The 17,572-nt window shown below is 35.1% G+C and overlaps 1 protein-coding gene across 6 annotated transcripts in view; it reads right to left on the bottom strand.

The window, feature by feature from the left end:
- The window catches only part of ASAP1 (ArfGAP with SH3 domain, ankyrin repeat and PH domain 1), a 185,008-nt gene that overhangs the window by 17,994 nt on the left and 149,442 nt on the right, over positions 1 to 17,572 (bottom strand). For all 6 annotated transcript variants that reach the window (XM_074898426.1, XM_074898430.1, XM_074898431.1 and 3 more), the window contains 5 exons: positions 15,820 to 15,905; positions 13,725 to 13,840; positions 11,325 to 11,392; positions 8,778 to 8,885; positions 7,251 to 7,479 (listed from right to left, as the gene is read on the bottom strand). In XM_074898426.1, coding sequence (XP_074754527.1) covers positions 7,251 to 7,479; positions 8,778 to 8,885; positions 11,325 to 11,392; positions 13,725 to 13,840; positions 15,820 to 15,905 — 607 coding nt within the window. The remainder of the gene's footprint in view (positions 1 to 7,250; positions 7,480 to 8,777; positions 8,886 to 11,324; positions 11,393 to 13,724; positions 13,841 to 15,819; positions 15,906 to 17,572) is intronic.

Genomic DNA, 17,572 nt, shown 5'->3' with positions numbered 1-17,572 from the left:
ATAGTAAACATTGAAAAAAGTCACTTCAATTATCCTATACCCATGTATACATTTGCCATGTATTTTCTGAAGGTGACCTTCCTCTTCCTTCTTAACCCCAAAGAAAAGATTAATAAAACTGCCCATAATGAGTTAACGATTCAATCTATTTTCTTCCAGATTCAATCCTGGAAGGCCTTTTGCTGCTCAGGAGAATCTCTCAACCACAGCCCCAGGAGGTATTTTGGGCCTGGCTTTCCATTAATTGCTTACTCTTGTAAATCAAAGTATATATATTGCGATTGTTCCTCTCAATTTACTTCCAAGTTCACAAAACCATTAACTGACAAGCAGTTTAATATTAGTGCAAATTAATGACTGTTCCCCAACTTGTATCCTTTCTCATTTTAATTTCTTCCATGAGCTTAAAAAAGCAAGCCAATTTGAACCATGCACTGAAATGTTTCTGCCAGCAAAAGTAAAAAACTTCTCATACTAAGTTCTGACTGACAATCCCCCAGACTTCCGCAAGTTATAAATTCTTCAGGTTGTTCAAATAAAAATGAATCAAAAGTTGTTCTATAAATTGTAAATCACAGTATATCTAGGAGTGGTAAGGGGGAAACGAAAATTCAATATCCTGTGTTAACAGTAACATTATTTTTAAAGCACGTAGAAAACACAGACAGAAAGTCAGTACAGCATTTTTCTCTTGTCCTGACATCTCGAAAAGGAGTTACACACTTCCAAAATGTCTGCAGGAGCGAAAGCCCAACACTGCAGAGGTTCTGTCCTACCACCACCTAGTGTCCTGATCTTTGTACTGCACTACAACCTTCCCACTAAACGCTACAAGGCAAGGTCCCCGGCCCTGTCACAAGTGACAAATGGTTCAAACTTGTCTTAAAGGGAAAAAAAAAACAAGTGGAGGAAATGCATTGAAATAGTATTATGTGCTTATCGCAAAAATAAAACTTCAGACATGAAATAAAATTTGTACTTTTTATTGTCAATAAAATGAAGAATCCTTCTCTATAAAAATAAGATTTAGTAGGATTAAAAATTCTTGAAATGTAGTTATATGGAAGTATTTTTTTTATATTTCACACTAGTAGTATATTTCCAGCCATTACAGAAGAATTGAAAAACATTATCAGTTAACAGCTGTCAAAAGTTCACATGACATGTAACAGCTCCAGGGAAAAGGTGTTAAGGTATTTAAAAAGACCATCTTTTCAAACTGAACATTTCTTCCTATATGGAAGGAGTAAATATGAATTTAGAAGTCACATACTAATGATTAGATGGCTGAAATACAAAATAACCTACTTTGAAATAAACAGAAAATAAAGGAAAACTTTAAAACATCTTTTCAGAAAGAGGTATAAAGTTACATCATGCTTTGAATAAAGCTAATGCGGGAAGCACTGTGGAATCTAAATCAATTTATGGAAACAACTGGTGAAATACTATGATGATCTGATGATGTATGAAGTGTTGGTAAAATTATTATAAAATACTTTGTATTACATAATATATATACACACACACAAAAAATCTCAAAAAAATTCTTACACGGTATTTTTAATTATGCAGGGCCAGCCAGATATTTTTAAGTAATAATCAGTTATTTTTCTAGATCAAAGATATCTTCTGATTCTAACTGGCAGCAAGCTAACCATTTTTACTCCACAATCATCTTAATGATGATTTCTCACCTAGTTGCGAAGTTGACATTTCATGTAAATCATTTTCCTCACAAAAGAAAAAAAAACACACAAAAAACTTGACCTAGATTTTAAAAAATAATTGCTTCCATGGGGCTCTATCTTCTTCAGTTATCTGGGAGCAGTTGCTTTCAGTAAAGCTGCTGTCATCTTCTACTACTTTTTCTTATTACAAGCATCACACTCATGTGCAAATAGACCAAATCTCAAATTTATTGTACTAAGGTAAATAACTGGAAAAAGTCTACAATTAACAGTGCATTGCCCTTCAGATTTTGTGCAGTTAGTAGAGTTATCTATTAATTTGTGAATTGTGGAACCATGCAAAGCTGTTAATATCCACTCAACAAATAGTGGGTTTAGAGTGTAAAAGCCTCACATTTGTATTTATTTTTTACCACTTAATGAGAGATTTGGAAAAAACAGTATTCCAGTTAATGGCAGAACGGGTACTGCAAAGGAAGGTGTTTATATTAAAAACAGTATTTTCATTAATAAGTGTATTTATTTTCAACATTCTTATGAGTAACATTACTGCAGTTATTACTAAAAGCCTTCTTTAGTTTGTTTTTCTTCAGATCATCTATCTTCAGTACTGAAAATAAGACCCTTAATTAAAGAAAAAATTATCATGAACACTCTGAACAAGAAATCTAAGAATATACATTGATTCAGCATTAGTATCTGAAGTATATTTTATAATTAATGCTAAAAAAAGTCCTGTTTATAAAAAAAGCCAAGATTTATATTAAAGAATGTTGTATTTTGGGTCAACGCACAAATATAAAAAGACACATGAAATCAACAGTTGTCAACCTTCCTTTCCTATTATGGTACCAAGAAAAAAAAAAAACAACACAGAGTTTGAGTGGGATAACTACTATTATTTAACTAAAATCTACAACACATTTATATGAAAATTTAAAAAAGAATTCTTTAAGCGTATGCAACAGAGCCGTACAAGCATTCAAAATCAACCGAAGAAACAGGATAACCTCAAAGGCTGAAGTAGGAGAAATTAGGTTAAATACAACAGTATACTAAAACATTTGTACTTTAAATTAGGGACTCTGGTTAAAAATGGCAGTAGAGACTATCTGTGTAATGCCTGTATGATGCAACCATGAAAAAATAAATAGTAGGAAATAATGTTTTGGTAAAGTATTTCCAGCAGAAACAGCAAAGTTTTGATGCTGTATTTCCAGTCAGCTGTACTTAAGAAAACTGATTTAAACAGCAAAGGTACAGGGAAGGGACATGCTAACAACTTGGATGATAGGAGAATGACAATACTCTTCTGTCAGAAAAGGTGAAATATGCTTAGGTTGTTAGTAACAAAACAGAAATGGAGTCCTGTATAATTGCTCTCCAGATAGTGCCCTGATGCAGATGCCAATGACAGAAAAATCACCAAAGCTGAAATGATAATGCTGGTGTATGAACAAAGTGGTTTAGTGGACTTGAGAAGATTTCCAATCCTGTGAGCAATGCAGTCAGACAAATTCTAAAAGTTACTACATGCAAATAAGCTAATTTGTTTAGAAATTGGGTCTGATCAAGTGAAGAAGGCAGATTTTATGACATGGTATCTGCAGTATCAGTGGACTGGAACCACAAAAGGAAGTGCCTTTGCTTTATGTACCTAACATTAGAGCTGTGAAAGAGAGTGTAAAATGTGCAAGCTTGTACTGAAGATCCAAACTTCATTTTATTGCATAAAATTGATCCTTAACCTCTGTGTTCATCCCATGAGAGAAATAGGCAAAACTATTAAAAATCAATTAGCTTTCAGCTAAAATCAAGGAAAACTGGCTTAGATTGCCTAACAGTTCTATATAACAAGTTAGCAACATTGCCCTCACCACTGGATTTGCAATTAAGGTTGTGCAAAAGTTTATTTAGTTACTGTGCTGAGTCATGCAACTACTTAAATGTTGATTTTTTTTTTTTTTTTAAAGCTTTTTGTAAAAAAACTGGCAGAACACCTGCTAGATGTCTGGAGCCATAATGCAGGTGTAAGATGAAAAGACTAATGGAGAAGATTTTCAGAATATTACAGACTAAAGACTTGAGTGACAACACAAGTTGAACCTGAATAACCTTACATAAACTACTGGACAAGGCATCCAGTGGCTGGTTTATGCAGCTATTGTACTAATTCTGTACTTTTCATTCTATTAGAATTAACTATATCTGTGGCTGAGACAGCAGAAAGTAAGATGGTTTAGAGTAGAATACACTAATGTTCCAGCATTTTAAAGAATATTTTGTGAAGTCAAACTGAAAAATCTGTACTTCCATTGTAATGATGTATGGAGAAACTTAAAAAAAAAATCCCCATATACATGTCCTCCAACGATTGTACCTATACAATTTTAATGATGAAACAAACTAATTTTTAGACACCATGTGCACTAAAAGCATGGGCAGGAGTAGTGTGCATTATGTAAATTGCTCTAAACTTACCTTCTCTCCCCAACACAAAGTTCAGACTTGAAGGCTTCAAGTCCACTGTAGCATCTCAGCAAACACCATGGAAACTTGCTACCAAGGAACTTCACAGGCAAATGAAACCAGCTCACAGAGGGCTACAGGGAGGTGTTTTGTTAAAATATACAACATGTTTTGGAAAATAATTTTATCTTAATCCTCTGCCTCCTTCTAAAATATGGATCCCACCAGCTATCCACTCCCTACAGACTGTCTCTGTGCTCTAACAGGGTTCCATGGTACCTGCTGGGGCCTCACACATCAGATTACATTTAGGGACAGATGGTAAGCTTAATTACGGATTCAATGCTGCTCTTACTCTTGTTATTTAGGAAACAGCACAAAATACAATGCTGTTTTCATAGAATCTTAAATAGGTAGAAAACTTTTCTAACAAAAAAGGATTTAATAAGTAAGCTTGTATGTTAAAATTTGATGTAAAGGATATACTCTATTACTACTAATCTCAAAAGAGCATATAAATTCTAAAGGATTTCTTGTTTTTCCCCTCCAGAAACAAAATTATCTCAGACTGTTTCAGAATTAAGATGTGTCACCAGTGTCTTATTTGAAGTGGAGAGCCTCTACTAGTCCTTCTTTTAAACAATCTGTTTGAGAGCTAGAAGGGGGAGGAGATAACAAGGTGCAGCACAGTTTATAATGAAGCATAAGTGCATCTGCCATGATGTTTCTAGAGTGACTTCTCCACACTGATGAATGTTCTATGCATTTGTCATTTTGTTCCCTTGTTCTTTTGAGTCTGTTAAATTATTCCTGTAACAAAGACATGTATTTAATGGAAACTTCTAATAATGATTAAAAACTTTACAATATTATTCAATGGAAATCAACCAAAACCCAGCATCATCACAGACTGTAAAATTCTGGCATGTTTGAATCAGAGAAACCTAGTGACTATAATGTAACAGTAGTTCCATTCAACTTCTCTCTCAGACATACACTGTGAATCTGGCATTTTCCACTCTGATGAAGCAGTTAGTTACATTAGAAGGCAATAGCGCTCTGTATGTGGGGATAATATATTATTTTGTTATAATATAAATATGGATTTCTTTTGCATAATCCTCGACATGAAAACACACAAGAACTCAACGCTTCATTTCTTTCCAAGTAGCATTGGTGTTGCATCGATTTACTTGTCTAGGAGTTTGCAGGAACACCTAAGAAAATGCCTGATATTTCTGAAACTTGAATACATACTTAGAATGAAATAGGCACATAAATATTCCCCTTCCTGGAGAAAAAGACATTTTTTCTGAGTAAGTATGAGAGCTACACTATATAATAACAAAGAAATAACGTTCAATTATAATCCACTGGAAGCTGACAACATACTAAGCAGTGTACAGATGGATACAAGCTCCTTAACCTTCTTAAGGAAACTGAATTCACAATTAGTTTCCAAGCCTTGCAATTTATGATAAAAAAAAGTTTCCTGGGCCAGGCTGAAGGAACATCTAAGCCAGTATAGTGTGTCTGACAACAGACCATCAGTAGCAGACTGTTAGACAGAGCATGTAAAGAAGATAGTGGAAAGGAAGGAAAAAGTTATAATTTTGTAATGCAAGCAGAAAGGTCAACACAGCAACGTTACAAGGAATACAAATGAGTCCCCAATGAAACTGATATAAAGAATCGTGGATTATGAAATCTCATGTGAAAATCGCATACCCTGGCAAACTCGCATTGCCTCCTAACGGAAAACAAACCTGTTTAAACAAGAGAGCCAAGGGATTCATCTGAAAGTTGCCAGTACATGACAAAGACTGATGGTGGAACAGTAGTTCTTAAGCACAGCATCTGAACCATGTAAAAACAGACAGTTCTGTCCCTTTTACTGAGAGTATGTCCTCATCATTTTTGAAAACAAAGTTAACTACCAGTTAAGGAAATGAAATATGAAGTTAAAGCAGTGATAAGAAAAGGAAGCATCCTTCAGCACAACTGCTGAAGCCTTAAACTATACTGCAGCCCTCACCACGACTAAAGTTTTTTCTAACAAGTGTACTGTAAAAACACAATTTGGCTATTTCTATATTAAGTAAAAAAAAGAAAAGATTAAGTGGTTTGGGTTTTTTTCCTGAAAAGTCCATTTGCACAAATTATAGTAAAGTAATAGGTTTTGTTCCATAAATACATCCTCTAAACTTGAAGTTTATAGCTATCTAGGTCAAATAACTGCCTTCCACTACAGCTGCAACAGTTAAGTTTCATATGGAAATAAGTTTCAAGCACTACCAAGAGTGTCAACCACTATGAGTAAGAAGAAAAATAATCTTGTTCACTTCAACTAAACGTAGATTGCAAAACTGAATGAACTGTAGCACAAACCTTCCTTATGGATAATTTTAGAAGAGCAAAGGGTTGTTTCACTCAGGGAAGAATGGGTGATGTTTATATCTTCACAGCATAAGCGACTTGTAAACTATCTAGCAATAGGCTTGGTATTTTCTCTGCCTTTACACACCTCTGGCACTCACCAAAATGGAAGAGGGGAGCCTTGATGCACTGAAAAGGAAGGAACTTTAATACCAACCTGTTTAGCATTTCACCGATCATTCTGGTATTTTATTTTTTGCACACAGACTGCAAGGAGAGGGAGTCTTCTTGCAGCTCCTCTCCTCCAAAGCTTTGTTCCATCACCCTCTCTGCCAGACACTACACAGCACATCACTGTATAGTGCTACACGCAATCAGACTTTTTCTAAAACACTCGTATTTTTGTGACTGTAAATGCTTAAAAATGCTTCTCCAAAATATGAAGAGACTTTCTACATAAAATGAACCAACTCTTATTTAGCAGAGCATTACTTTATTTTTTCACCCATTCATGTACACTGTTATGAATCCATTACAAAGTGTTGTGTCTCCACCCGATTTTTTTTTTAAGTTTTGAACATGTATTGTACCATATTACTGCATCAAGGCAGTAAGAAAAACATGCTACATCTTGAAACTTTGTAATGCACCTGGTTAAAGGAAGGACAACTGGAAAAATTACTGCTTGCAAGCACAGCTTAAAGACAGACTTACCTTTGCCAGCATTTCTAGGAGGAAGAGGAGGAGCGTCTGCAGTTGGAGAAGTGGGTGAATCTGTGCTTGTAGAAGCAAAAATTTGATTGGTAAAAGCTCCATAGGAGAGTCTTTGCTTGTCTCTAGGAGTGCTAAATGCAGGATGAGTCATTTTGTCTTGGGGAGAAATGCTTGAAGAGTGACAAAAACTTTGGGGTCTTGGAGATCTTTCTTTTTTTATAGGACTAGGCTGTGAATAGAAGAACAAATATATTATACAGCTGTCTAAATATTAATATGTTTGGGAAAGAATATAACAGCATATTCTAGAGAACGCGAGCATAATTTCTTTCTTTATTGGACAAATAAGCCCACATTCCTCCCTTTCTCAGAGATACAACCTGAAAGATCCTCTCCTGTGTAACCAAAGAATAAAGACTGTAGCATCAACAAATCACGTATACAAAGTCTGATTTATTCTTAAAGCAGTAGACATACAATAATAATATACTAATATATTAATAAAAGCATAGTAAAATGTTTAGATTATAAGAGCAATTTTCAGTTCAAATAGCTCTTTACTCAGACCAGTTATCCACAAAGATCAAGTGCACTACCCCATTAATGCATACTAAAAATAACTACTTTGACACTTCAGATTTATTTGGTGACTGAACTAGCAATATATTCAGTAGTATGCATCTTCTTATAAACATATATATAATTGCTCTTTGAAGAAACAGCAATTTTTGACTGATGCGTACAGAGCACAATCCATTTCATTGCAGCTCTGGTTCAGGCAGGCTATTACAATACAGCATTAGTCATCCTCCTGAGGCTCCTAGCACAGATAACCATTTTGTTTCCTACCGTCCTTGAGGATATGTAAATTATTTGGGTTTCTGAATTTTTCAGTCCCAAGTGTCACAGAAAATTAAAAATCGACCACATTTCTTTCTACAGCACCCATGAAAAGCAGTAACGGTGTATTCCCATTTATTTCAGAAACAGAGCACAAAGTAATTAACTAACTTGCTAAAGTAGGACACTGAAGCTAAGTTTTCACATGTTTTAGAATGGCTCCTCTGCCCTCAAGTTTTCTCTTTCCATTACTTCTTTTTTTTAATCAGGAATAAAGTGCAAAGCACAGTTTTTAAAAAGTAGAGTTAACTGATTCAACAACTAGGTTTTTAATTAATTTATGGAAAAAATAAGAATGTAAGCTTTGGATTTCTTCCAGCTAAAAATGAACAGCCTAGAATTCAGAAGGGAATAAAATGACAAAGTAATCTACATTTACTGATTTACAGTATATTGTATATCTTCTAAAACTTCTGAAACTCAAGTCCATAATAAATAGGTTGACAAAGTGCATTAAAAAGATCTTTGGCAGTCTTTAATACAGGCCTCAAAACTAGATTTTCCCCACCCCAAAAAAGTCCATAAGAAAAAAAATAGGTTAAATTGAGTCTCTAATTTCCATTCATTTCCACAGAACAGAAATGGTGACAGTTTTTGTGCAAAGCCATATCAGAAATATACGCTTACTTTATCATCTAAGTCATCATCACTTTCATCGATTTCTTCCTGCCGAAGATTCCATTCATACTCTACGTGGACGTGTGGATTTAGCTTTCCTGACTTAGCCTGAGAAAGCTGAAAGAAATAACAACTCTTGTTAAAATATTTGCTGTTCCTTTGGTGTCAATGAAGTTAGTGTTATAACAGCAAGCAATAAACTGAAATATTTAGATGTTTCCAGACATTAAAAAGAAACAATTTCAGGGCAATTGCACGAAAATCCTTTATTTATTTGAGGTATAGAGAAACAGCTAAAAGGCAAAAAGGGAAGTTGCCATGTTTGACAAGCACTTGTAAAGATGACATGAAGCACAAAAGCTGAATGCATCCGGAGACCTCCTTTCCAAAATGGAAAGGCAAAACCTATTTAAAAATTCTGGTACTTAACAACTGAATACCCCTCCAAAATCATAATCCTTGTGTTGGAATCAAAATAAAAGGTATTTATCATTTATTTAAATATTTCCCACCCTCTCACTGGATAAGGCTAACGTGTCTTATGCACAAAATCCTTTTACATTGCCAGCCCAAATAAGGTATTATCATTCTTTAAAAATCTACTACTTCAATGATCAACAAAAAAGAAAACTGCAGTTCATGGTTATTTTGAGGAGATAAATTCTCCTTTACAATGATTAGAATTCCCATCATTTTTTATTCCTTCATAACCTTTGAAATGTAGTCTACTTAATACAAGTTCATGCAGGAGAGCCTTTAACCATCTTCCCAAAATAAAATTTGGAAGGAAGAAAGTATTTTCAATCTGTAACGTAAGTATTTATGAACCCACTTGAGCTGAAATTGAATTTAACTAGACAGTTAAGACTCCAGCTATGCAACAGAAATTCGCTTAGTACATCTACTATATTTCAAACATCTAGATATTTATTTTGTACTTTTTTGTTGCCCAAGGTAAACAATATGCTCACTCATATTTCCTTCTTACTCTTAACCTTATCACATTGCCACTTCTGAGAAAAATGCAGAAATTATTTTCTTCTTTAAAAATGAAAAAAAGAGAAAAAGTGTAAATGCTCTATAACAGTTAACTGAAATAATCAGTGATGTATTAGTGGAATTTTGACTACAATAACTACAGCTATTAACTGCTAGATAAGTTCAGTGATAACATCCCCTTGTTTTTGTTTGTTCCACAACACAGTCAGTTGGTCCACAATAATGGCAGATGCTACTTTATTAAATATATACTGCAAAGAAAAAAAGCAATAAATACCAATTGTGTGTTGCACAGCTGATCTGTTTTTCAGCTCACAGAATACTGAACACACTGGAAACAGTACTTACAGAGCAGACATGGGAGTAACACCGAAGACAGTGAGAATACCACCTTATCAACCATAGCAAAATGTTGACTTACATTCCCAGAAATATGGAAAATTATTCTGGTTTGTGAAGGACAAGCTCTCCTGATTATGCAATAATTAATACATAACAAGACCTTTCAATTGTCAAAGGAAACGTATTAATATTACCAGCTGCAGAGAAAATGTAGATATCCTCCTTGGATCATCAAAATGAGGCCAAAAAGTTCTGAGAAATAGAATTAAGCAGCAAGTGACAAATGTTTTGTAAATTATTCTGGTTTTGTCTTGAATGTGCAACTGCCACATTACTTAGACTTTTTAATCCCTTGATAGTAACTGAAATCACTTGCCTACTAAATGCATGCTAGTGAGAGGTTAAGAACAAACAAGCTTGTCAGTCTGATGTAGAATCTTCATTTCTGCTTAACTGCTTCAGAAGAGTACCTGGGAAAAATCCTTCAACTCTAACACCTTTATTTCTTGAATACCAATAATTTTCTTGAGTGGCATTGTTAACATCCCTCATACATTCTCAAAATTCCAGAAAGTTTTTGCTCTGATCACATTCAGTAGAGGGGAAAAAGACCCACAGAAGCTGCTGTTCTACATTTTTTGATGCCCTGACTACCAGACATTACACTTCTGCTTCTTTCTCCTTTGCGAAGGTTTAATTTCAAGTCATTTCAAATCTCTCCATAGACTTTTACCATCTCTGAACTATCTGTCCTGTTAAATAATCTGGAAAAAACCAAAGCAGGAAAAATCAAACGAAGATACAGATCTAAAAGGTCCTGACAGATTTAATATTTCAGGGGTTGTTTTGTAGTCCTGATAGAAATATCTCTAGGAAGAGCTTCTAAGGTGATGAAGCTCAAATGTCTTCAAATGATGCATTAATTTGTATTCAAATATGTGACCCTCCAGTACTCAAGGTCTTTAAATACGCCAGTCAAAATAACTAAGTACTTCCAATAGAAGATCTTTTACTTAAACTGTTACAAAGAAAATGACCATTGTGTTTTCAACTTAGAAAATATTCATCTATGGTAGGACCTTCAGATCAGCATACAGTCAGCTGGCAGCAATACCAAGTTTGAGATGGTAATGCTATCTTAAGTAGATCACATCTTTAAAGAAGTAAACATTGCCCTCCTGCCTTCCTTCCCTTTCCCTCTCCCCTGGTTCTTACCAGTTCCTCACACTGGACAGCTTTCACTCGTTTTGCTGTGTCCAGAGCCGTCTCTCCAGCTTGATTTACTACAAAATCAACAATTAAAAAAAAAGAGTGATTCTTTGATAATGTCTAAAGAATAAATTCATTAAGTTTCACTGTTTTTAGCAGAGTAACTTCTAAAAGTGATCAAAAACATCTATTTACTCTATAGCAGCTGCAGCGCTTTAAGATTCCACTCTAAGTGCTCATGCATTTCATGTATCATCAGGTTCTTTCTGAACAGCAGCATCTGCTGGGACAGTTCCCAAATCCCTCCTAACCATCCTAGCAGAGAATATAAAGAAATTTAGTCATTTGAAACTCCACTCAACTCCTTTGCCAGTAAAACTCTTACATGAATAAGCAGTAAAAAGCAGACAGGATAACATAGCTTAAAAAAAAGAAAACTATTCTAAGATTAAAAAAAAAAAAAAAAACAACAACAAAAAAAAAAACAACAAAAAAGAGGGAAATGTTGATCCAAGCACATTTATACTTTGGTTAATACGTAGCAGTTTGAAGCCTGAATTTGAAGACATAAGCCCTATTCTAAGATGATGTTTGAACAAGAATAATTTTAAAGCTTTCTAGCTATTTCATCTTTATAAAGGCTATAAAATGTGCTACATTTTAAATTAATGCCTGATCAGAAAGATGATGATATCTGAGCACTCTGGGAGGTCCTCTGGCATAACATCTAATGGGATCCTTCCTAGACGCTCAGTAGCGAGTCTCAAGAATCAAAAACAACCTCACACCCCAACCTTATGTGAACAAACCTTAGGTAAAATTTATTGTTACTGTATAGCAGTAAATACCATCGAGCTGGAACAGAGTATGCTCTACATCATATCCAGACTGGATAGCATTTCTGTGATTGGAAACTGCAAACAATCAAACTGAAGTGTCATAAGCAAATATTTCTAGGTATAGTATTACATATAGAATGCCAGTCGTGAATTCTATAAAATACAAAGCAGTCATCTAGAAAAGCCTATGAATTTCAAAGAATTAGGATCCCTAGAAGGCTCCGTATGGAAAGATCTGATACGGTTCAGGAATTTTAATACAAAAAAGAATGAAAATAGAGTATTTCTTAACTGAAGTTAACACACAGATAGCTTAAGAGACTACCTAACTTCCAAACTTTCAACCTTTAAGTATAAACCTGATGTTTCAAGGCCTAAAGAAGATATGCAATTCCTATTATAAAAAAAAAAAAAAAAAAAGACGACCCGAAAAGGTAAGAACACCCTTCTGGCATCTACCTAGGAGTGAGTTCAACAGAAGGACCAATAAACACACTGAAGCTTGTTCAGACAGCTTTCCCATTTTCTTAATTAGGGACATATCTGATACAAAAGGTCACATCAAATTCTTTGACTTACTATAATATTACAATGCATTCTAAGGATGTATGAAAAGGCCAAGAAAACCATTGGCTTCTGCCACTGAGCTACGATCTTAAAATTTATGCTTTATTTTTACTTTTGTTTTTATTTATTTTTACTGAGCAGTGGAGCAAAATGATGGTGCCGAGGAAAAAGGAAGAAATAAAAGTTCATACTCTTCAGTTTGCACCAACTGTTCAGAAAGATTCCCTCCTATATACCAAGAACTGACAGAATGCAAACATTTTATAGACATGCTGATGACACTTAGCTCCTGAGCCTGACAAACTGGATTCATGAAATACCTTCCTAACTCTCAAAATATGGCAAGCAAAGGAGAATGTCTAGTAAACAAGAGATTATCCTAAGTGTGAGCAAACAGCTCACAGTTACTCTATTTTTGATTAAACTTTTGCTAAGCCATGATGAAAAATGGGCTGCTTTAGGTATAACACTTGCTGTACCTATCTCACACACATAGATGGCAAACAGAAGAAAGGCAGCTGAGAAAGCCAGTCCTTTCCCTAATCAGCTACTGTGCCAACTGACATTAATATTAAAAGAAGAATTAACTGTTGTGTACACAAAGCCCCCACACATCTAGAGTGGAATTAATGTGAGCAGCCATTTGAAATATTTTAACATAAAAGTACTACATTAATTTTACAATATAAACAACAAACCTAAATTCCAGGAAACTTACAATGCATCAGAAACACAACTCTGTAGAAAAACTAGGGTTTACCATTAGTATTTCATATTAGAAAATTTTTGTCACTATTAACTTCTAAGAATTTAAGTTCCATTTCTTAACCAAATGTTTCCTTTAGGCTTGTTGGCGGCAAAGTCTTCATCTTTCTAACACAGTTTCATTTTTCCTTTTAAAAGTTTACTTAACACAGTGAGACATAAATAAAAATTGGTTAAAATAGTGGAAAGAAATTTTAGTAAATCTTTATTCTCTAGTTTTAAATAATGAACTTACCTACATCAATAGTTGGCTTCCCCCTCAAAAGTAATTTCAAACACTCAGGCTTATTATACATACTGCAGTAGTGTAGAACCGTATTACCCAATGCTGTTTGCTTATCCAGGTTTCCACTAAACACAAAAGAAAAAACAATCAAGAAAAATATAGTATGCTGTTCCATTAATTTCAGATCTAGCATTCCTATAAATAATAAATGTATAACTACGTTACTGGACAAGTATGAAGGAGAAAAATATTCTTATATTAATCATTCCTTTCAAAGAGTTATTTGAAAGCATACTGGAAATTCCTGAGCTCTGGTTGAAAAGGACTGAACATCTACAGTTCTACAGCTACAGAAACTCAAAAGATCTGAACCTAATCCTTTGTAAGCTCACACCAGTTATTTTCCACCTGCCACTTTACTGAAATTTCTTTTTTTAACATGCTAAATTGGCCCAATAAAAAGTTTATTTGAAAAATCATTTTGATACAGTTAGAACAGGTTACCAAGTCCCACGCATTCAAGGAACTATGAAGAGGGTGGCTGTGAGGATGCACAAGAGTGTCGTAAGAAGGAATATACAGATAAACACTGAGTTAGGGAAAGGTAAGCTGTGCAAAGGGGTTCAGAGAGTTTTTTAAAACTGTACTTCCTTCAGTTTTCAATACCTAAAAGAGTTTCTCAGAAAAAGTTACTGACATATTGGGTTCACTATAATACATTTATAAAAATGAAAACTCTGAAGATGACAGCTTTTCTTCCACTCAGTATTACCCATACTGAACATTAAGTGCAGAGCCCATATGGTGATAAAGATGCCCTTAAATTTGAGACTGAGACAAAAATACAGACAGCTGACAGAAACATGTAAAAGATGAAAGTTGTCTGAAGCAACTATGAAGCTTCATAACTAAACAAAATCATTTAAAAAAATAATCCAAAATAACAAATCCTTTAATAATGCTCAAAATAATAATTTGTGCTTCTGAAACATTTTTCAAATAATGATCTCAAATAGCTTGCAAATATTAGTAGCTTATTTTTTACTTTATTAACACTCCTACAATAGCCAGCACTCAATTTAACATGAGGGAGTAGTGGTAGGATAAAGTAGTCCACGTAGTCCAAGAGACAGTGTCAGGAACATGGATTCCAAGTCCATGTGTTACCAGAAGACCAAACTTTAACATTCCCCATACACAACACTCCATAAACCATCAGAGAGGGGAAGGAAAAGAAGTATTTACTGACTTCATTCCAATAGCAGGTATGACTCACTATGCTGAGAGAAAAACAAAAAAAATCCTTAAGTCTTCCCCCCACCAGCTCAAACAAGTTGTGATTGAGTCTTTTGTGTTTCCCTAACCCTCCTCTCATCATCCTGCAAAACCCAGCATCTGACACGGCAAGCAACTGCTGCTTCTTTTACTTAATAGCATACTATAGAAGTGGACTGGAATTGATCTCATTTAATCATTACCTATATTGTGAAACACATAAAAAATAAAACTGTACCATTACACCATTTGGGGCTTTTATGTTTTCATTAACATTTTTCACTTCTATGAACACATCTCTTGACAAGAAAGACTAGTCAGCCAATAAACCAGGTGCTGAAAATTACTACTTCAGATGATTATACTGTGAATAACTTTAACAGTTTATTAACTATTAGAACACCTTTTTCCAAGTCAATCTAGCTTCTTTTCATAATCTTCTGAGAAAGATCCTTGTTTTCTACTCTTACAATTTCTTGGCGTGTACCTTGTATTTGGAACATTTACTTGTCAGCTCCCCCTTTACCTGAACTATTCGTTTGCATTGTTTCATATTGTCATGTGTTCGAAATTAATGCTCATTTGCTCTACATAGTTTTTCCCTTCATCCTATTTTTATATAACTGCTTTCCACGTTTTTAATCTATCATCCTCTCTACTCTTTAGGAGCACAAAGGTCACTTCAGAACTATTAAATTATGCTCTTCTGAAACATACTTAAGGAGAACAATTATAAGTGATGAGCAAACACTGTTTAAAGCACTGAAAGGATAGCTCTGAACATTTACATTTTTCATGCACAATTAAATGAAAAATGAGCAATCCATACCAGTTTTGTACAAGGAAGTCAACCAGATGGAGAGAGGTTTGGTCAGCAGTCCGGACTGCTAAATGAAGTGCTGTTTCACCTGGCTCCTAAACACATGTAAACAGAGGTTAGATTTTTGTGTCTTATTTCTGCAAAGCTTACAATATCAGACCTACCGTAATATAGGTCACTCTCTTACAATAAGTCTTTCAATATAAAAATATTATTAGAAAATTATGATGAAAGCTTTCTGATCTCTAAAAGACACCACGTGCTTCAAAGAAAATGGCATCACACTTTGAGAGCATAGTTTTCTCAAAACCAAACTCCCCTTTTTCCAGATGGATAGAACAATCCTGAGGAACCTTTAACCATTTTAGCTAGTAGTAACGAAAAGTGACCCTGTCAAGGAATACTGAGGGAGTTTACAGTACTTGTTGCATTATGACACCTTGGTGAGCACCAAGCATAGCCACAACACTATTTCCTACAGATTCAGGGAGAAACCCCACAAAAATCATTGTCCTACATATATTAAATCTCTTACAGAATCAGAGAATGGCTGAAGTTGGAAGGGACCTGTGGAGGTCACTTGGTCCAACCTCCCTGCCCAAACAAGGGCACCTAGAGCCAGTCGCCCAGAACCACATCCAAATGGCTTTTTGAATATCTCTAAGAACAGAGACTCCACAACCTCCCTGGGCAACCTGTGCCAGTCGCTCTCATAATAAAAAAAGTGTTTCCTGATGTTGAGAGGGAAACTTCTGTGTTTCAGTCTGTGCCCACTGCTTCTGCTCCTGTCACTGGGCACCACTGAAAAGACCCTGGCTCTGTCTTCTTCGCACCCTCCCTTCAAGTATTTATATATATTGATGAGATTCCCATGAGCTTTCTCTTCCCCAGGCTGAACAGTCCCAGATGTCTTGGTCTTTCCTCACATGCCAGGTGCTCCAGACTCTTTAACATCTTGGTGGCCTTTTGTTGCACTCTCTCCAGTAGGTCCAAGTCTCTCTTGTACTGGGGACCCCAGAACTGGACACATCACTCCGTCTGTGGCCTGACCAGTGCTGAGGGGAAGGATTGCTTCACTCAACCTTGCAGCAATACTTTGTCTAGTGCAGCCTGGGACACCATTGTCAGTCCTTGCCACTAGGGCACACTGCTGGCTCACATTCAACTTGGTGTCCACCAGGACCCCCAGCTCTTTTTCCACCAAGCTGCTTTCCAGCTGGGGGGTTCCCAGCACATGTTGGTGCATGGGGTTGTTCCTCCCCAGATACAGGGCTTCTCCTTGTTGAACTTAAACGGAATCATACTTTATTTTCTATATATATAACATATGCATTAATGCATTGAAATGAAAATACAAATGCTGTTTAATTTAGTTTATAAGTTGCATAATGAAATCTGCTTTTAAATTAATTTCTTAACTCCTAATTGATCATAAAGGGCATTTTAAAAAAGTGTATTGCAGTACATATATTTAGAATTAAAGTCACAACCTTTTTTACAAGAATATTTTATTAAACATCAGAGTTTACAGGGGAGAATGCTGCTATAAATGTCTTAACTGCAGACTACATTTCAACTGGTATCCATACCTTTCTTGGTATCACTGACTGTAATAGCTGAGAAACGCTAAGGAGCCAATTCTGTGGTAACTGCTATGGATAACAAATACAGAGAGTTTAGGTTGTAGTTAGGGAATTTTTAATGTGTTTTCATGATAAGCACTCTGTGATATCTCAAGTGCTGAGACTATACTGAATTAATT

The sequence above is a fragment of the Athene noctua genome, chromosome 2 (genome assembly GCF_965140245.1).
Source record: "Athene noctua chromosome 2, bAthNoc1.hap1.1, whole genome shotgun sequence".
NCBI classification, from domain to species: Eukaryota; Metazoa; Chordata; class Aves; order Strigiformes; family Strigidae; genus Athene; species Athene noctua.
Note: the sequence above shows the minus strand (reverse complement) of the source record. Positions and strands in the feature narration are given on the sequence as shown.